The 21,902-nt window shown below is 38.4% G+C and overlaps 1 protein-coding gene across 1 annotated transcript in view; it reads left to right on the forward strand.

The window, feature by feature from the left end:
• SPPL3 (signal peptide peptidase like 3) overlaps positions 1 to 21,902 on the forward strand; it is a 116,676-nt gene that overhangs the window by 65,252 nt on the left and 29,522 nt on the right. Inside the window, exon 2 of the mRNA XM_065889974.1 lies at positions 3,500 to 3,577. Coding sequence (XP_065746046.1) covers positions 3,500 to 3,577 — 78 coding nt within the window. The remainder of the gene's footprint in view (positions 1 to 3,499; positions 3,578 to 21,902) is intronic.

Raw genomic sequence — 21,902 nt, forward strand, 5'->3', positions numbered from 1 at the left:
TGGAATAGTAGCTGCTTGGTTTGTTGGGTGGACAAGAATGCTTTCATTGTATAGCTGGCAGGCTGACACATAGAACACGTTATAGAACAGAACTCTCTGTGTCTCAGTTTGGCATGATTTTTAGCAGGATATGTGTCTAAGCACTTGCTGGTAAAGCAGCTAGAAATAGATGCTTGACTGTAGAGCAGCTCCTAAAATCCAGCATGGTTCTAAAAATCTTAGGGTGTGAAATATAACCTTATATATGAGAGAACTTTCTGGTAGCTCTTTGTCTATTAAGACATGGGAGAATGTAGTTAAAGAATTAATGGTTTTCATAATGACCATATAAAATGTTTCAACTCAACAGCTGACCTATACTAATACATTATTTGGCAGTCTTCAAGTCTTTTAGTGCGTTTGGCTAACCTGCTTTCAGCGTGTCTCAAATGCATGTATGTAGTTTCTTTTTGCATTTCTGTAAGAATTCCTTTACTTCAGAGTGTAGAGTAATTCCTCCTTTCTTTATCGTGAATCCAGCGTCTCTGGAAACAGTCACCTCAATGGGAGGGCCTGAGAGATGATACATTTCTGTTGATGCTTTGGTAGAGTCTGAAGTATAGGATACAGAGGGGCTGTAAAATAAGATTGCTGGCCTTTAATTTTTTTTTTTTTTTTTTTTTTTTTTTTTGTGGTACGCAGGCCTCTCACTGTTGTGGCCTCTCCTGTTGGGGAGCACAGGCTCCAGACGCGCAGGCTCGGCGGCCATGGCTCACGGGCTCAGCCGCTCTGCGGCATGTGGGATCTTCCCGGACCGGGGCACGAACCCGTGTCCCCTGCATCGGCAGGTGGACTCTCAACCACTGCGCCACCAGGGAAGCCCCTGGCCTTTGATTTTAATCCATGTTCTGTAGTTTATAATAAATTCTTTTTGTTAAAAGGCTTTTTGTAAAACTTCCATAATGGTAGTTTGAGTTGAAATATATGAAATTTCAAATAGCACTGTGAAATAAATTAGAACTTCTAATTATATGATATTTGGTAGTTTTCAAAGTTGTTCAAACTTCTTTAAAAGTTTTACTGTAAATTATAAAATACCATGAGCTATATTAGGAGTCAGTTTTAACCAGATTTTCTTGATACAGATTTATTTGAAAAATAAACTGGTCCAGTATAGAAGAAACCATTAAATGAAACATCAGAACATTTTTTCTGAAACCATGCATTTTGCTCTGCAGTGGGTGGGTAGCATGCTTATCGCCAGAAAATGGAGATGAGAACAGGTAGTGCTAATCAGCCTCTTCGTAAGGTATTTAACACATGGCCAAGACTGCACCTTGAAAAACAGATTGTGAGGAAAGTCAGTGACTAAGTATGGTTTGTCACACAGAGTAGAGCACAGCATAGAGAAGCTGGAGGAGGTAGAGCTGGTTTAACCAAAATTCAACCCAGACTTCTAGAAGTCTTAAGTGATATCTCTGGAGGGTCTCCATTGATTTGAGATTTATAGCAAAAGAAAAAAACAATAGTACCAAACCTTAAGACACTGAGTTTGGGAAGTTTAAATGTTTAATCTACTTTTTAGGGAATGGCAATACGCTTCAGAACATGAATGGTATAGAAAAGCTAAGTCATCTAAATAAAACACCATCAAAAGAAAAGTGCCCCCCCCCACAAAAAACAGGCTCCCTTCATATTTTATAGATCAGGAGTCTGAAAAACTTTTAAATTGCTTTTTAAAAAAAAATGCCTATTGGCCCTTAATTACATGAAAAGCTGCTGAATCTCACTGTAATTCACGTTAAAATTAATTACATCAGAAAAGTAATTACCGCAAATGAAAACTAACTGCTGGTAAGGGGTAGAGCAGTTTAAGTTCAGGCAGCATCTCATGTGATCCTGCTGCTCTTTGAAGACACTTCATCAGTTACCTGCTATCCTGGGTTTTCTTCCTCTTTGTCTGTTTCATTTTGTTTTCTTTGCAGCTCCTCTTCCTTTCTCATCTTTAAATTTCTGAATTTTCAGGCTTTCATCCTGGGTCCTCTTCTCACCCACACCCGTGGCTTCAATTACCATGTGGAAGGTTATGAGCTCCCAATATGTATCCTTAGCTTAGAGCTGCTTCTGAACTCTAGACCCAGATAGCCAGCTGTTTCCTCAGCACATCCAAAACTTCAAATCTCCTCCTGTTTTTTTTGCCAAATGGTATAGCTATCTACCAGCTGCTTAGCAGAAACCTGGGGATCCTCTCTTAGCCTCATAAACAATCACCAAATCCTATTTTGTTGAGTCTTGTATCTCTCTCATTCATCTGCCCCCCTAAGGAAGCCCCCCAATCCGTAGTTCTTAGGTAGAATCCTAAGATTTGAGAATTATACATTCTCAAGGTACCCTGTACTTGTTGAAAATTTGTAACATTTTCAACAATTATATTCACTTGCTTATGTTAACTTTTTGTTTTCGTTGCTTTAGAACAAAATTTAATTTTTAAATTCCTTTAGAAAAGACATTCAGGGAGAAGACGAAGACAGTCTTGGTTTTTATTACGTCCCTGGGGGCTAGCAGAGTACCGGGCACAGAAGCATCATTAAATATTTACTGAGGGAAAAAATGAAGAGAAATTTGTTTTAGGAAAATCCATAACATGAATGGATAGTGTGAACGGTGAATTCCTGAAGACAGACTTGCAAACATTGGGAATTCCTTGGTGCTGGGAATTCCCTGGGACTCTGTGCTTCTACTGCAGGGAGCCTGGGTTCGATCCTTGGTCCGGAAACTAAGATCCCACAAACCGAGTGATGTGCCCCGCCCCTCCCCCCCCAAAAAAAGATCTCTGATAGTCAAGCCATAGAAGGGAGCTAAGGAATTGGCAGTAGGATTGAGAGAAGTAGGGTATTTGCAGAAGTGGAAGTTGTGAGACTTACTGACTGTCATCACATTTGGGAAGTAAGAGAACAGGGTGTCGAGAATGCTGAGGGAATCATGATATCATTCCTTAAGACGTTTGGGTATGAAGGGAAGAATAATGACTTTAGTTTTGGACGTGTTGACTTGAAAGAACCTTCTGTGGGACACCTAGATGGAGAGAACCAATAGGCAGTTGTAAAAATAAAACTAGAATCCAGGAGAGAGACACAGGCTTTACTTCATCACTGAGCAAAACCAGTAAAATACTATTGATAATTCAAGTGTACAGAGTTGGTAGATGTTTTGGTACTTTTTAACTTGGGAGTGGAAGCACATATTGCCTATCATATGGAGATGGCATTTTTTACATTAATGTCATTTAACATCCTGTGAATGTTAACTAATAATAGCTGTGAAGCTATACGTTTACTCTTTATGTTAAGCTAGCAGATCTGTGTTTTAATTATGTATTTTGTTAATGCTAATTTATACCTGTTTTCCTTCCTAAAGACAAAAATAAAACTTAGTGGGGTTTATAAAAATCCATCAGACTGTAAACTCCATGAGGACTTGCTGCCATGTGATTAAAATTTTGTTCCTCTTATTTCTCTAGGGCCTATTCCCTGGTGGATTCCAGTCAAGTGTCTACATTTCTGATTTCCATTCTACTTATAGTCTATGGTAGTTTCAGGTAAGATGCTCTCAAAATGGGATTGATTTCTGTTGGAAGTGGAAGAAGCGTTGCTCTGAAAATGTTGGCACCAAAACTTATTGCTTCTGTGAGGAAAAACATGACTTTGACAGGAATTGAGTTGAACAGGATAATTCTTATATTTATTCTTTGGTTGGCTTCTGTTAAAACACTTCTTGGTTTTGCTTATGGCTTTGGCATTTTAATGCAAACAAGCAAAAACTAATTGCTTAAATTCTGGTTCTGGAAAAAAGGATTCACGTAAATACACTCATTGAGAGGGTTAAGGAGAGTCCTTGACAGTGATTCTTCAGAGTCTCAAAGGGGACATAAAGTTTTTCTTAATTAAAAAAAAGGCACTGACCTACGTTGAGCCATATGAGACTGCTGATACTCACATTTTTGATCTACACAAATAATTTCATGTGGTTCCACCTACTTTTATGAGGATTGTGCACGGTAGGTAGCATTTACCAAGTATTCCCTCTGCTGACCTTCTCGAAGTTCCCATCCTAGCAAACAGCTATAGAAATACAAAGGAAAATCAGGAAGCTAGATACTCCCTTCTTTTCACTGTTCTTACTTTGGAGGAGATTTGGTGGTTGTATAACTCAAATAGTTTTGTGGCTGATACATTTAAAAATGAAGGCTGCCTGAGAAATTTTAAATTGAGAACTTGAAAAGGAGCAACAGTGATAAACGAAATCATCAGGCATAAGGATTTTGAACTCTCCAGTATTATATCTGGATTTTAATGGGTATTTGGTAAAATCATAAGACTTCCAGGCTTTATCTCAACACTGAGTAGGACAAGTAAAATACTGTTGATAATTCCAGTATCAGTTGATAAAAGTTTTAATCATTGAGACTTCAGCTGGGAGCCCTAGGTTCATAACCACTCTTAGGAAGCATTAGTCAAGCCAGGGCAATTTAGAACCTCATCAACATAATCCTGATATTTTGTATCTCTATCCTTTGGACAAGTTTTTGTTTTTTTCTTTTTGAGTGTATGTTTCAACATTTCAAAAGTCTTTAGGGCTTCCCTGGTGACGCAGTGGTTGAGAGTCCGCCTGCCGATGCAGGGGACACGGGTTCATGCCCCGGTCTGGGAAGATCCCACATGCTGCGGAGCGGCTGGGCCCGTGAGCCATGGCCAGTGAGCCTGCGCATCCAGAGCCTGTGCTCCACAATGGGAATGGCCACAACAGTGAGAGGCCCGCGTAACGCAAAAAGAAAAAAAAAAACTATGATTAAAAAAAACCTTTAGACTCACAACTCTAATACTCCTTTCATTAGCTCATATGACATTTTCTTTGGCACATACTTATATACTGTGTACATTTTTATATTTTAAATCATTTATATTCTGATTATTATCTAACAAAAATATTTTTCATTATCTTCATACTAATTTTTAGTAATTTGATATTTCTTTGTATTACTATCTTATTCCACTCTTTCTGGACATGTGAGTTGTTAAAGTGACCATCTTTTTATGTATTCTTTTGCTTTGGCTGAAAAATATCCCTAAGATAAATATCCAAAAATTGAAAAACTTCTCCAAAGCGTATGAACTGGCTCTTACTACATATTGCCATGTTGTTTTCCAGAAGGGTTATACCAACTTAGAATTGGGCAAGTTTTAAACAAAATTTTATGTAATAAATATACCATAGAATTATATTATGTGGATGGAAAGGATTTCTCTGGTACTTCTCATTATTTTACAAATGAGGAAACCGAGGCCCAACAAGATGAGGTAACTTGCTAAAGATTATACAACTAGTTGGTAACAAAATCTGGATTGGAACCCAGTTCTTAAGACTTGTGGTCCAATACTATATGTCTTTTATACTTTAGTAATGCACTTTCTGCAGAAAATAAATCATGATGCCTTTAATTATACATTTAAATTTACCTCATTTTAAGTAAATTTGCAAGTATTTCCTCCTCTTCTGTTTTCTGGAAAAGATTATGTGAAATTGTGTTACTTCTTTTTTAAATATTTGATAGAAATCACCAGAGAAGCCATCTAAAGATGGAAGATTTTGGGGGGTTTGGCTTTGGTTTTTCCTGCTTTATTCATCTTTTTTTTTTTTAAAGAATTGGTAAAGGCTTTGTGTGTGTGTGTGTGGTAAAATATACATAATATAAAATTTAATATTTTAATCCATTTCTAAGCATACAGTTCAGTAGCTGGTAAGGGCTTTTTAAAACACATGTTACTATCTTTTATTTTTAAATTTTATTTTATTTATTATTTTTGGCTGCATTGGGTCTTCATTGCTGCACGCGGGCTTTCTCTAGTTGCTGTAAGCAGGGGCTACTCTTCATTGTGGTGCGTGGGCTTTTCACTGCAGTGGCTTCTCTTGTTGTGGAGCACGGGCTCTAGGCGCATGGGTCTCAGTAGTTGCGGCATGCAGGCTCAGTAGTTGTGGCTCGTGGGCTCTGGAGCGCATCCTCAGTAGTTGTGGCTCATGGGCTTAGTTGCTCTGCAGCATGTGGGATCTTCCCAGACCAGGGCTCGAACCCGTGTCCCCTGCATTGGCAGGAGGATTCTTAACCACTGTGCCACCAGGGAAGCCCACTATCTTTTTATTATAGCCATTCTAGTGCTAGGGTATGAAATATCTCATTGTGCTTTGATTGCATTTCCCTGATAACTGAGATCAGGTTGAAAAGATGTTGAGCATCATTTAACGTACTTGTTAGGCATGTGTTTTTCTTCTTTGGTGAAATGTCTATTCAAATCTTTGCCCATTATAAAATTGGGTTGTCTTATACCAAATTGTAACAGTTCTTTAAATATTCTAGATCCAGGTTCTCTCTCAGTCACATGATTTGCAAATATTTTCTTCCAGTATCTAGCTTGCCTTTTCATTTTCTTAACAGTGTCTTTCAAAGTGTAAACATATTTTATTTTGATAAAGTCCAGCTTACCAACTTTTTGTCTTGTGGAGTATGCTTTTGGTGGTGTACCAGAGAACTCTTTGCCTTATCCATGAGCACAGTTTTTCTCCTATATTTTTACGTTTTACATTTAAGTCTATAATTCATTTTGAGTTGATTTTTGTGAAATACAACTGAAGTACAAATCTAAATTCGTCTTTATGAATATGACTATCCAGTTGTCCCAGCACCATTTGGTGAAAAGACAGTCCTTCACCCATTGTCAAAAATCAGTTCTCCATAAGTGTAAAGATTTGTCACGGGACTCCCCATTTCTTTTTTAATAAATTTATTTATTTTAGTTATTTATTTTGGGCTGTGTTGGGTCTCATTGCTGCACACGGGCTTTCTCTAGTTGCGGTGAGTGGGGGCTACTCTTTGTTGTGGTGCACAGGCTTCTCATTGTGGTGGCTTCTCTTGTTGAGGAGCATGGGCTCTAGGTGCATGGGCTTCAGTAGTTGTGGCTTGCAGGCTCTAGATCACAGGCTCAGTAGTTGTGGCATACAGACTTAGTTGATCCGTGGCATGTGGGATCTTCCTGGACCAGGGCTCGAACCCATGTCCACTGCATTGGCAGGTGGATTCTTAACCACTGCGCCACCAGGGAAATCCAATTGCTACTGCTTTTATAGTAAATGTTGAAATCTAGTAGTTTAAGTCCTACAGCTCTTTTCTTTTTCAAAAGTGTTATTATGGATAACACTTATATGGCTATACATTTATATGGTTATAATGGCTATTATGAATCCTTTGTATTTCCATATTAAGTTTAGGTTCAGCTGGTCTGTTTCTACAAAAATTCTTCTGGGATTTTGATAGGTATTGTGTATCTATAGATCAGTTTGGGAAGAATTGCTATCTTAATAATATTGAGTCTTTCAATCCAGGGACCTGGAATGTCTTTCCATTTATTTAGATAACCTTTTATTTTTCTTACTAATGTTTTGTAATTTTCAGTGTACAAGGTTTGCACCACTTCTGTTAAACTTATTCCTAAGTATTTTATTATTTTCGATGTTATTGTTGATGGAATTTTTCCTTGATTTATTTTTAGATTTTTCATTGCTAAGTATATAGAACTATGAATGATTTTAAAATATTAACCTGGTATCCTATAGCTTTGCTGAACTCATTTATTAGTGCTAGTAGTTTTTTGTGTATGGATTTCTTGGAGTTCCCTACATGCAGGATAATGCACCCTGCAAGTAAAGACAGCTTTGCTTCTTCCTTTCAAATCTGAATGCCTTTTATTTTATCTGTTAATTTCTAGGATAGCTGAAAGTATTCAACTGTGATTGGAATTTGTCTGTTTTCCCTTACATTTTTGTTGATTCATTTTTAAAGTTATTTTGTTAAGTACAAAAAGGTTTATGATATTATATCTTGGTAGACTGTATTTTCAAATTATTATCCAGTAGCCCTTTTTCTTCTGTTTTATGCTTTTTGCTTTGAGTTTTATTTTGTCTGACATTAATATTGCTATACCTGCTTTCTTTTGATGGTATTTCATTTTTAATTTCTTTAAAACATTTATTTTGAAACAATTTCAGACATAAAAGTTCTAAAATTAGTACAAAAAATTCTCATATACTCTTTACCCAGATTCCTCAAATGTTAGCATTTTACCGTTGCTTTCTGTCATTCTTTGTGTGTGATAAAGATAAGTACATTTTTTTTTCTGGGAAAAAAAAATCTGACTGCCTTTAATCTTTCCTCCTCCTTCTCTCCTCTTTTTTTTTTTTTTTTGCATCTTTATTGGAGTATAATTGCTTTACAGTGGTGTGCTAGTTTCTGCTTTATAACAAAGTGAATCAGTTATACATATACATATGTTCCCATGTCTTTTCCCTCTTGCATCTCCATCCCTCCCACCCTCCCTATCCCACCCCTCTAGGTGGTCACAAAGCACCAAGCTGATCTCCCTGTGCTATGCAGCTGCTTCCCACTAGCTATCTATTTTACATTCGGTAGTGTATATATGTCCATGCCACTCTCTCGCTGTCACAGCTTACCCTTCCCCCTCCCCATATCCTTAAGTCCATTCTCTAGTAGGTCTGTGTCTTTATTCCTGTCTTACCCCTGAGTTCTTCATGACATTTTTTTTTCTTAAATTCCATATATATGTGTTAGCATACGGTATTTGTCTTTCTCTTTCTGACTTACTTCACTCTGTATGACATACTCTGGGTCCATCCACCTCATTACAAATAGCTCAATTTCGTTTCTTTTTATGGCTGAGTAATATTCCATCGTATATATGTGCCACATCTTCTTTATCCATTCATCCGATGATGGGCACTTAGAGTGTTTCCATTTCCTAGCTATTGTAAATAGAGCTGCAGTGAACATTTTGGTACATGACTCTTTTTGAATTTTGGTTTTCTCAGGGTATATGCCCAGTAGTGGGATTGCTGGGTCATATGGTAGTTCTATTTGTAGATTTTTAAGGAACCTCCATACTGTTCTCCATAGTGGCTGTACCAATTCACATTCCCACCAGCAGTGCAAGAATGTTCCCTTTTCTCCACACCCTCTCCAGCATTTATTGTTTCTAGATTTTTTGACGATGGCCATTCTGACTGGTGTGAGATGATATTGTAGTTTTGATTTGCATTTCTCTAATGATTAATGATGTTGAGCATTCTTTCATGTGTTTGTTGGCAGTCTGTATATCTTCTTTGGAGAAATGTCTATTTAGGTCTTCTGCCCATTTTTGGATTGGGTTGTTTGTGTTTTTGTTATTGAGCTGCATGAGCTGCTTGTAAATTTTGGAGATTAATCCTTTGTCAGTTGCTTCATTTGCAAATATTTTCTCCCATTCTGTGGGTTGTCTTTTGGTCTTGTTTATGGTTTCCTTTGCTGTGCAAAAGCTTTGAAGTTTCATTAGGTCCCATTTGTTTATTTTTGTTTTTATTTCCATTTCTCTAGGAGGTGGGTCAAAAAGGATCTTGCTGTGATTTATGTCATAGAGTGTTCTGCCTATGTTTTCCTCTAAGAGTCTGATAGTGTCTGGCCTTACATTTAGGTCTTTAATCCATTTTGAGTTTATTTTTGTGTATGGTGTTAGGGAGTGTTCTAATTTCATTCCTTTACATGTAGCTGTCCAGTTTTCCCAGCACCACTTATTGAAGAGGCTGTCTTTTCTCCACTGTACATTCCTGCCTCCTTTATCAAAAATAAGGTGTCTGTATGTGTGTGGGTTTATCTCTGGGCTTTCTATCTTGTTCCATTGATCTATATTTCTGTTTTTGTACCAGTAACATACTGTCTTGATTACTGTAGTTCTGTAGTATAGTCTGAAGTCAGGGAGCCTGATTCCTCCAGCTCCGTTTTTTTCCCTCAAGATTGCTTTGGCTATTTGGGGTCTTTTGTGTTTCCATACAAATTGTGAAATTTTTTGTTCTAGTTCTGTGAAAAATGCCAGTGGTAGTTTGATAGGGATTGCGTTGAATCTATAGGCTGCTTTGGGTAGTACAGTCATTTTCACAATGTTGATTCTTCCAATCCAAGAACATGGTATATCTTTCCATCTATTTGTATCATCTTTAATTTCTTTCATCAGTGTCTTATAATTTTCTGCATACAGGTCTTTTGTCTCCTTAGGTAGGTTTATTCCTAGGTATTTTATTCTTTTTGTTGCAATGGTAAATGGGAGTGTTTTCTTGATTTCACTTTCAGATTTTTCATCATTAGTTTATAGGAATGCCAGCGATTTCTGTGCATTAATTTTGTATCCTGCTACTTTACCAAATTCATTGATTAGCTCTAGTAGTTTTCTGGTAGCATCTTCAGGATTCTGTATGTATAGTATCATGTCATCTGCAAACAGTGACAGCTTTACTTCTTCTTTTCTGATTTGGATTCCTTTTATTTCCTTTTCTTCTCTGATTGCTGTGGCTAAAACTTCCAAAACTGTGTTGAATAAGAGTGGTGACAGTGGACAACCTTGTCTTCTTCCTGATCTTAGTGGAAATGCTTTCAGTTTTTCACCGTTGAGGACGATATTGGCTGTGGGTTTGTCATATATGGCCTTTATTATGTTGAGGAAAGTTCCCTCTCTGCCTGCTTTCTGCAGGGTTTTTATCATAAGTGGGTGTTGAATTTTGTTGAACGCTTTCTCTGCATCTATTGAGATGATCATATGGTTTTTATACTTCAGTTTGTTAATATGGTGTATCATATCACGTTGATTGATTTGCGTATATTGAAGAATCCGTGCATTCCTGGAATAAACCCCACTTGATCATGGTGTATGATCCTTTTAATGTGCTGTTGGATTCTGTTTGCTAGTATTTTGTTGAGGATTTTTGCATCTATGTTCATCAGTGATAATTGGCCTGTAGTTTTCTTTCTTTGTGACATCCTTGTCTGGTTTTGGTATCAGGGTGATGGTGGCCTCGTAGAATGAGTTTGGGAGTGTTTCTCCCTCTGCTATATTTTGGAAGAGTTTGAGAAGGATAGGGGTTAGCTCTTCTCTAAATGTTTGATAGAATTCACCTGTGAAGCCATCTGGTCCTGGGCTTTTGTTTGTTGGAAGATTTTTAATCACAGTTTCAATTTCAGTACTTGTGATTGGTCTGTTCATATTTTCTATTTCTTCCTGATTCAGTCTTGGCAGGTTGTGCTTTTCTAAGAATTTGTCCATTTCTTCCAAGTTGTCCATTTTATTGGCATAGAGTTGCTTGTAGTAATCTCTCATGATCTTTTGTATTTCTGCAGTGTCAGTTGTTACTTCTCCTTTTTCATTTCTAATGCTGTTGATTTGAGTCTTCTCCCTTTTTTTCTTGATGAGTCTGGCTAATGGTTAATCAATTTTGTTTATCTTCTCAAAGAACCAGCTTTTAGTTTTATTGATCTTTGCTCTCATTTCCTTCATTTCTTTTTCATTTATTTCTGATCTGATTTTTATGATTTCTTTCCTTCTGCTAACTTTGGTGTTTTTTTGTTCTTCTTTCTCTAATTGCTTTAGGTGCAAGGTTAGGTTGTTTATTCAAGATGTTTCCTGTTTCTTGAGGTAGGATTGTATTGCTATAAACTTCCCTCTTAGAACTGCTTTTGCTGCATCCCATAGGTTTTGGGTCATCTTGTCTCCATTGTCATTTGTTTCTAGGTATTTTTTGATTTTCTTTTTGATTTCTTCAGTGATCACTTCGTTATTAAGTAGTGTATTGTTTAGCCTCCATGTGTTTGTATTTTTTACAGACCTTTTCCTGTAATTGATATCTAGTCTCATAGCGTTGTGGTTGGAAAAGATACTTGATACAATTTCAGTTTTCTTAAATTTACCAAGCCTTGGTTTATGACCCAAGATATGATCTATCCTGGAGAATGTTCCATGAGCACTTGAGAAGAATGTGTATTCTGTTGTTTTTGGATGGAATGTCCTATAAATATCAATTAACTCCATCTTGTTTAATGTATCATTTAAAGCTTGTGTTTCCTTATTTATTTTCATTTTGGATGATCTGTCCATTGGTGAAAGTGGGTTGTTAAAGTCCCCTACTATGAATGTGTTACTGTCAATTTCCCCTTTTATGGCTGTTAGTATTTGCCTTATGTATTGAGGTGCTCCTATGTTGGGTGCATAAATATTTACAATTGTTATATCTTCTTCTTGGATCGATCCCTTGATCATTATGTAGTGTCCTTCTTTGTCTCTTCTAAGTCTTTATCTTAAAGTCTATTTTGTCTGATATGAGAATTGCTACTCCAGCTTTCTTTTGGTTTCCATTTGCATGGGATATCTTTTTCCATCCCCTTACTTTCAGTCTGTATGTGTCTGTAGGTCTGAAGTGGGTCTCTTGTAGACAGAATGTATATGGGTTTTGTTTTTGTATCCCTTCAGCCAGTCTGTGTCTTTTGGTTGGAGCATTTAATCCATTTACATTTAAGGTAATTATTGATATGTATGTTCCTATTCCCATTTTAATTGTTTTGGGTTTGTTATTGTAGGTCTTTTCCTTCTCTTGTGTTTCTTGCCTAGAGAAGGTCCTTTAGCACTTGTTGTAAAGCTGGTTTGGTGGTGCTGAACTCTCTCAGCTTTTGCTTGTCTGTAAAGGTTTTAATTTCTCCATCAAATCTGAATGAGATCCTTGCTGGGTAGAGTAATCTTGGTTGTAGGTTTTTCTCCTTCATCACTTTAAATATGTCCTGCCAGTCCCTTCTGGCTTGCAGAGTTTCTGCTGAAAGATCAGCTGTTAACCTTATGGGGATTCTCTTGTGTGTTATTTGTTGTTTTTCCCTTGCTGCTTTTAATATGTTTTCTTTGTATTTAATTTTTGACAGTTTGATTAATATGTGTCTTGGCATGTTTCTCCTTGGATTTATCCTGTATGGGACTCTGTGCTTCCTGGACTTGATTAACTATTTCCTTTCCCATATTAGGGAAGTTTTCAACTATAATCTCTTCAAATATCTTCTCAGTCCCTTTCTTTCTCTCTTCTTCTTCTGGAACCCCTATAATTCAAATGTTGGTGCATTTAATGTTGTCCCAGAAGTCTCTGAGACTGTCCTCAGTTCTTTTCATTCTTTTTCTTTATTCTGCTCTGCAGTAGTTATTTCCGCTATTTAATCTTCCAGGTCACTTATACGTTCTTCTACCTCAGTTATTCTGCTATTGATCCCATCTAGAGAATTTTTAATTTCATTTATTGTGTTGTTCATTGTTGCTTGTTTCATCTTTAGTTCTTCTAGGTCCTTGTTAAATGTTTCTTGCATTTTCTCTATTCTATTTCCAAGATTTTGGATCATCTTTACTATCATTATTCTGAATTCTTTTTCACAGAGACTATTTCCTCTTCATTTGTTAGGTCTGGTGGGTTTTTATCTTGCTCCTTCATCTGCTGTGTGTTTTTCTGTCTTCTCATTTTGCTTATCTTACTGAGTTTGGGGTCTTCTTTTTGCAGGCTGCAGGTTCGTAGTTCCCGTTGTTTTTGGTGTCTGTCCCCAGTGGCCAAAGTTGTTTCAATGGGTTGTGTAGGCTTCCTGGTGGAGGGGACTAGTGCCTGTGTTCTGGTGGATGAGGCTGGATCTTGTCTTTCCGGTGGGCAGGTCCACGTCTGGTGGTGTGTTTTGGGGTGTCTGTGGACTTATTATGATTTTAGGCAGCCTCTCTGCTAATGTGTGGGGTTGTGTTCCTGTCTTGCTAGTTGTTTGGCATAGGGTGTCCAGCACTGTAGCTTGCTGGTTGTTGAGTGAAGCTGGGTGCTGGTGTTGAGATGGAGATCTCTGGGAGATTTTTGCCATTTGATATTATGTGGAGCTGGGAGGTCTCTTGTGGACCAGTGTCCTGAAGTTGGCTCTCCCACCTCAGAGGCACAGCACTGACTGCTGGCTGCAGCACCAAGAGCCTTTCATCCACACAGCTCAGAATGAAAGGGAGAAAAAGTAGAAAGAAAGAAAGGGAGGGAGGGAGGAAGGAGGAAATGAAAGAAAGAGGAAAGAGGATAAAATAAAAGGTAAGATAAAATAAAAAAGTTATTAAAATAAAAAAGAATTATTAAGAAAAATAGTTTTTTAAGAAAAAAAACAAAAACAGATCTAGAACCCTAGGACAAATGGTGACAGCAAAGCTATACAGACAAAATCTCACACAGAAGCATACACATACACACACTCAAAAAGAGGAAAAGGGGAAAAAATAATAAATCTTGCTCTCAAAGTCCACCTCCTCAATTTGGGATGATTCGTTGTCTATTCATGTATTCCACAGATGCAGGGTACATCAAGTTGATTGTGGAACTTTAATCCGCTGCTTCTGAGGCTGCTGGGAGAGATTTCCCTTTCTCTTCTTTGTTCGCACAGCTCCCTGGGCTCAACTTTGGATTTGGCCCTGCCTCTGCATGTAGGTCACCGGAGGGCGTCTGTTCTTCGCTCAGACAGGACGGGGTTAAAGGAGCTGCTGCTTAGGGGACTCTGGCTCACTCAGACCTGGGGGAGGGAGGGGTGCGGATGAGGGGCGAGCCTGTGGCAGCAGAGGCCGGCAGGACGTTGCACCAGCCTGAGGTGCGCCGTGTGTTCTCCCGGGGAAGTTGTCCCTGGATCCCGGGAACCTGGCAGTGGCGGCTGCACAGGCTCCCCGGAAGGGAGGTGTGGATAGTGACCTGTGCTCGCACACAGGCTTCTTGGTGGCAGCAGCAGCAGCCTTAGTGTCTCATGCCCATCTCTGGGGTCCGCACTGTTAGCCGCGGCTCGCGCCCATCTCTGGAGCTTCTTTAAGCAGCGCTCTTAATCCCCTCTCCTAGCGCACCAGGAAACAAAGAGGGAAGAAAAAGTCTCTTGCCTCTTCGGCAGCTCCAGACTTTTCCCAGGACTCCCTCCTGGCTAGCCGTGGTGCACTAACCCCCTGCAGGCTGTGTTCACACCGCCAACCCCAGTCCTCTCCCTGCGCTCCGACGGAAGCCCTAGCTCCCAGCCCCAATCGCCCTGGCGGGTGAGCAGACAAGCCTCTTGGGCTGGTGAGTGCCGGTCGGCACCGATCCTCTGTGTGGGAATCTCTCCGCTTTGCCCTCTGCATCCCTGTGGCTGCGCTCTCCTCCGTGTCTCCGAAGCTTCCCCGCTCTGCCACCCGCAGTCTCCGCCCACGAAGGGGCTTCCCAGTGTGTGGAAACTTTTCCTCCTTCACAGCTCCCTCCCACTGGTGCAGGTCCTGTCCCTATTCTTTTGTCTCTGTTTTTTCTTTTGTCCTACCCAGGTACGTGAGGAGTTTCTTGCCTTTGGGAAGTCTGAGGTCTTCTGCCAGCGTTCAGTAGGTTTTCTGTAGGAGTTGTTCCACGTGTAGATGTATTTCTGTTGTATCTGTGGGGAGGAAGGTGATCTCTGCGTCTTACTCTTATGCCATCTTCCCGATCTCCCCCCTTCCTTCTCCTCCTAATTTCTGTTCGTCAGTAGTGATGTTCCCTCTTCCATTTTCTATTTTAGTCATTTGTTTTCTGTCTTTTTTTTTCTTTGTTAGTCTAGCTAAAGGTTTGTCAATTTCATCTTTTCAAAGAACCAACTTTTGATTTCATTGATTTTTCTTTTTCTTTTTTCTATTTCACTTTTCATTGATTTCTACTCCTGTCTGTCATTTCCTTCTTTCGGCTTGCTTTGAGTTTATTTTTGCTTCTTTTTCTAAATCCTTAAGGTAGAAGCTCAAGTTTCTGATTTGAAACCTTTCTTCTTTTTTTAAATTTATTTATTTTTGCAGTACGCGGGCCTCTCACTGCTGTGGCCTCTCCCGTTGCGGAGCACAGGCTCCAGATGCGCAAGCTCAGCAGCCATGGCTCACAGGCCCAGCCACTCCGCAGCATGTGGGATCTTCCCAGACCGGGGCACAAACCCATGTCCCCCTGTATCGGCAGGCAGACTCTCAACCACTGTGCCACCAGGGAAGCCTCCTTTCTTCTTTTTTAACATAGGCATTTAAAGCTACAAATTTCCCTCTAAACACTGCTTTAACTGCAACCCATAAATTTTGTTATGTTGTATTTTCATTTCGTTCAATTCAAGATATTTTTCCTGGTGATTTTTTTCTTTGACCTATGGGTTCTTTTTAAGTGTGTGGCTTACTTTCCTAATAATTGGAATTTGTCAAAATTCTCTGTTATTTAAAAGAATTTCATCAGCCTCAGTTCTGCTCTGCTCAGAGACATACTTTTTATGGCTTTAATCCTTTTAAATATTTGTGACTTGTTTTATGGTCTAGCATATGATGTGTCCTGGAGAATGTTCCATATGCAGTTGGAAAAATCAACCTACAACAGAGTGTTGAGAGCAGGGAGTGATATTGTCTGGTTTGTGTTTTAGAAAAGTTGGTCTAGGTTCTGTATGGGAAATAGATAGTTGAGTAAGAGGGAAGAGTGAAATAAGGGAAACATGGGAGACTGCTGCCCTAGTATAGGCCAAAAATGATGGTGCTTTAACTAAGCTAATAATGGTGGAGTGAGATATCAGCGGATTTAGGACAGGATTGCTGATGGAATGGATATAGTGTGTGAGAGAGAAGAGTCAAGGGTGACTCCAAGGTTTATGGCCTGAAACAGCTGGACCCCCAGTGATGGTGCCATTTTTGAGATGGGAAGCTCTAAGAAAAGCAGATTTTTCATGGAAACTTGATACACAAAGCATACACAATTTGTTAAGAGACTGATATTGGTTCTAGTTTGGCTCTTGCCACTGTTTAATTTGGGGCAAGTAACTTAACCTCTGTGAACCCATATCTTGAAAGTTGTTATTTCATTAATTATGAGTACTTTAACTATAATTTATAACAATAGTGGCATAGTGTTAACTATATTCTGATTTGTAATACACTCTCTCTTTAAGCTTTCCAGAGTGATTTGTAAGTGTATTGTTTTAGTAGTACTTAACCAAATAGTTTTACAACAGATTTTCACATCTAAGTATTTAATAAACAAACCATACTGAAATTACTGTTTTGATAGGTCAAAACTTGTCACATATTCTAGTTCAACGGATAGTTTCTTTTTACTCATTGACCTGTGATCATGTGGGGGCTTTTAGGAATGCCTCTTATCAAAAATATCTCTTTGTGGTAACAAAACGAAAATTGCAGTAGTCAGTGAGGTAAAACTGGTATCAGGTTAATTTCCTTGATTCTTGCTTTAATGTGAACAAGGGATAGCTAGATGAAGAACTGACCTGTTGCTTATTTGGTTGTGGATTCCTTGATGAAAATACTTAAGGGAGTTCTTCATTAAGACACAGCCAGTTGGGTGCCTAGGGTGCTGAATGATGCTTCCCAATCTATCTTGCTCTCTGACTTCTACCACTTCTACCAGCTTAGATGCCTCTCAGTTGTTGTGAGTGACTTCTGTTTCTTACTCTGAGGGGATTGGGTAGAGATGTATGATTTTTATTGGCTATTTTAATTTTTTTTTTACTTAGACCTTGACTATATTAAAGAAACCTGATGAAGAAAATAGCTGACATTTTACTGAACATTTATGTACCAAGTACAGTGCTAAGTGTTTTACATAAAGTCTCACTAATCCTCACATCAATTCAACAGGATAGGTATTGTTATTCCCATTTTATAAATGAGGAAACTAGGGCCCAGAAATGTTAAGTAGCTTACCCAAGTAATAAGTGATAGAGCTGGGATTCAGACTCAAGCAGTGCTTTACTGCTGCTGGCTATTGAGAACAATAGTAAAATTTTAAATATGAAGCAAATAAATTGATCTGGTAGTAAAGTCAGAAGGAATGAGAAGCTTTCTTAAAAACCCCTTTTTGATGATTTTTTTTCTTCAGCAGTGGTTCTCAGACCTTATTGTGCATAAAAATCACCTGGGGAAGATTGTTCAGTAGGCTTAATGGGGGCCCAGCACCTCATTCAGGTGACCTACACAACACACTTTGATAAACTCTTACCTAACACTCAGTTGTTGGTTCTTCATTGCTGGTAGCATTTTACGGACCCATTCACTGATATGTTATTTAACTTTTACAACTCTGTTGAAGTTCTCCTGAAGTTCTCAGAGTTTCCCTTTTTGCTAAATCAAAAAAGTTTCCCCTCAATCCTCATCCTTGATAAGCCTTGATGGTTTACCATCACTTACTATTGCAAATTTCTCCTCCATTGGCTTCCATGATTCACTTTCATGCTCCATTCTATATAGGACATGCACAAAAAAATGCTTCTTGAATTTGTTTAGCCCTATCCCTATTGCCCCTCCAGATGCCTAGCCAAATATTAATATGTTCTTATCTCCTCTGATTTGGGACCATAAAAATATATTATTTGCTCATTTAAATTATTCCATTTTATTTGTTTAGAGCTGGGATGACATGGAGAAAATCATAAAATACAGGATAAAAGATTTGTGAATTGTACTGATTATTTACCCACAGGCTTTCACATTTCAAAGTACAGAGGGGAAAACTGTGCCAAATAAAATGAGATTGTAAAGCCCAGAACAAATCCTTGATTTAGGAACCCTTAACGTTCGCCATCCCTTGGCTGAGCTTTGCTAGCTGGACTTCCTATATTACTTAAAGATGACACCTGTCTCTCAATCTTTCCAGCTGCTCAGGAAAAAAACAGTATAATTACTCATCTAATATGTATGTCCCCAAAGCCTTTGACAAATCAACAGGAGAACATTAATGGAGGGGAGAGAGGAGGAGAAAGGGACTGTCCTGATGGGCATATGGACTCAAGAATCACAATGTGAGGATGATTTAGAATTTCTTAGGCAGCTTATTACTGTCAGGACACTTAAGTTCTGTTCCATCAGGAATCATAGACAAAAAAATAACAGGTTGGAAGTAGATGTAGGGACTTCCCTGGTGGCGCAGTGGTTAAGAATCCGCCTGCCAATTCAGGGGACACGGGTTCGAGCCCTGGTCTGGGAAGATCCCACATGCCGCAGAGCAACTAAGCCCGTGCACCACAACTACTGAGCCTGCGCTCTAGAGCCTGCGAACCACAACTACTGAGCCGGCGTGCCACAGCTACTGAAGCCCGCGTGCCTAGAGCCCATGCTCCACAACTAGAGAAGCCACCACAATGAGAAGCCTGTGCACCGCAATGAAGAGTAGCCCCCCCTTGCCACAAGTAGAGAAAGCCCACATGCAGCAATGAAGACCCAATGCAGCCAAAAATAAATAAATTAAAAATTTTTTAAATGAAGTAGATGTAAAATGAAATCAAAAGGAAGATATACTTTATGATCAATAGACAAATAGATAATATATAATTATAATACATATATCTCTGTATATGTGAAGTTGCCGTATAAAGGAATAATGGAACTTTTATAGAGTAACTGCTACCTTTTTTTTAAGGCAAGCACCTACCTGTGCTTTCTTTAATGGTGAGGATGGTTTATTTGCTTATACCCAAACCTACTCTAGGAAGACAAACTCATCAGGTTAATAAGACCACAGAGATGATAAGAAATGCACTTTATATGATTGTGTTGCCCCTCATACTAAATGCATGTAATTAAGTTAGATCAGGTTAACCAAAATAAGTCTGACTGTGGTTCACGAATGTCATGATGTGTTTATCACACACTGATGTGTGATATGCTTATCTTTTGAATTGTTCTTTTTGCCCTCTCATAACCTGTCCTACTTTAAGGAAACATACAGAAATCTGAATTTATTAGATAATGTAGGGAATGGTTATGTACATTGTAAATATGTATATGGACAAGTTCCTTGATATATTTAACAGTTTTATCAGTTCCTTTTTCAATGTTCCATTTATAAAAATCACTAACTTTTCTAGGAACACACATTTAGTGTAAAGCCAAGTTCAGCCATATAGTGTTTACCTTGACCAAGTGAATTCTCCCCCTTCATTGTGCTTGCTTCCAAAACTGAAATGATCAAAAAACGTGGTACTCTTAAATTAAAATACTAAAATAAAAAATTTAAATTTTCCTTTCTCCTCCAATATTCACAGTTGTACTCTGTTATCAGAATTCAAACAGATGAACAAGTATAACTTTCAGTAAATGTGTTCTCAGCTCCATTTTGCTTCCTGCAGTTGTTTATTTTTGCTCTGCCCTGTCCAAAAGGATTTCAGACCATTTATTAAGTTTTACAAGTTGTGATGAGATAAGGTAAATTAAAATGGGGCCAAAGAAAAGTATGGGTGGAGACAAAGTAGAGTCAAAAATAAGTCTAAAAGTGTATACCATATTGGCCAGCACCCTTACTACTGGTGGTCTATGGACACCACAGTAAGCTTTCTAGCAGCCAACCTTCAGAAGAAAGAAAGAAAAACTTTACAATGTCCTTGAATAAAAAGAACCCAGTTGTTCAGGTGAATTGCAATTATTCTTGGTCTTAAGATCAGACAGACCTTTATCCCAAAGACCCTCAGAAAGAGGATGCAACATTGAATTTCATAGCATCCATAATAGGCATTCATTGTTTGTTGAATGAATTATAGTACCCTTCAATATAAGCTGGTAGCATTTTGTGAAAATAGATTTCAGCAAAAGCAATTTTGCCAAAACTGGGGAGACACAGCCAGCAACAGAAAGCTGTGGTCTAGATTGCTAGCTTACTCTAATGTTACATTGTACAATACCTGGAGAAATTAATGGGTTATTAATTCTTCAACTGATTATTCCTGAATATTGATTTCTTGATAAACGTGGGCAGCGGTCCAGATGTGTACTCCGTGGCTGGCTGAATACAGACCTCTTTGTTCTTACAGCACATTTGCATTTTTATCACAACCAAGGAATGTAAAATGGCCTAACTATAAGCCCATGTTTCCCCTTGTCCTCAGCAAGCAGTGGAAGTTCTCATGGGCCTAGGACTTTCTCAGAAAACCCTGTATAATCCAGTCTAGTACCTAAAGATACTAATAGTTGATTTCCTAAAGTTCTGTTCCTTACAATACAACTGAATTAGTTTTAGCCTGAAAAAAATTTGGAGCAAATATAACCAGATCTCAGCCACAATAAAACCTTATTAAAGCACTCAGAGAATGTTAAACTACTTCCTGATGTACTGTCTGTGATAAACTACTTGTTAAATGTACATCAAAGTGACCAAAAAATGCACCCTGGGGTTTATACTTACACATCAACTTAAATTTGAAAAATGTCGATCAGTTGTCATTCTTTCTGACACTACTTATCTAGCAGGCTCAGTTGTCGGGTTATACCCCACCCATCAAGATCAAACCATATCATCTGCTTGTAAAAGGTTGCTTTTCTTACTATTTCTTCCTAATAAGGCAGGATATATGCAGTTCATCCAAAAATAATGTCAGATCAAGTTAACCCAAGGAGAAATAGTCTTAGCTTTTTTTGTTGTTGTTTTTAAATGAAAACGAGTTGTATGTATTGATGTGGAAAGGTAGTCTTGGCATACTACTGAATGAAAATTAACTTGTGAGATGACATATTAATCCTCATTTTTTTAAAAGGCAAAATATATACCAAACATATATATCTCTGGAGATAGGGATTATAGGAGTCTTTTGTACCATTCTCTATTGTTTGAGTTTTTAAATAATCATATATATTACTTTTTCGTAAAAAAATATAGAAGTTTGGTTGTTTTGTAAGGGGAGATGATACAGCCAAGGCAGAGAGGTATAATAAGAACCTTGGTTTCCTTACTATAGGGATAATAATAGAGCATCTCTGTATAGTTTGCTAGGGCTACCATAACAAAGTGCCACAGACTGGGTGACTTAAACAGCAGAAATTTACTTCCTCACAGTTCTGGAGGCTAGAAGTCCAAGATTGAGGTATTGGCAGAGTTGGTTTCATTCTGAAATGGCTTATAGATGACCATCTTCACATGTAGATGGTGCCCTTCCTGTGGTCTTTTCTCTGTGTGTGCATGTGTCTAGTGTATCTGTCTCTCTCTCTGTCTTAATCTCCTCTTCTTATAAGGACAGC

This window comes from Phocoena phocoena, chromosome 13 (genome assembly GCF_963924675.1).
Source record: "Phocoena phocoena chromosome 13, mPhoPho1.1, whole genome shotgun sequence".
NCBI classification, from domain to species: Eukaryota; Metazoa; Chordata; class Mammalia; order Artiodactyla; family Phocoenidae; genus Phocoena; species Phocoena phocoena.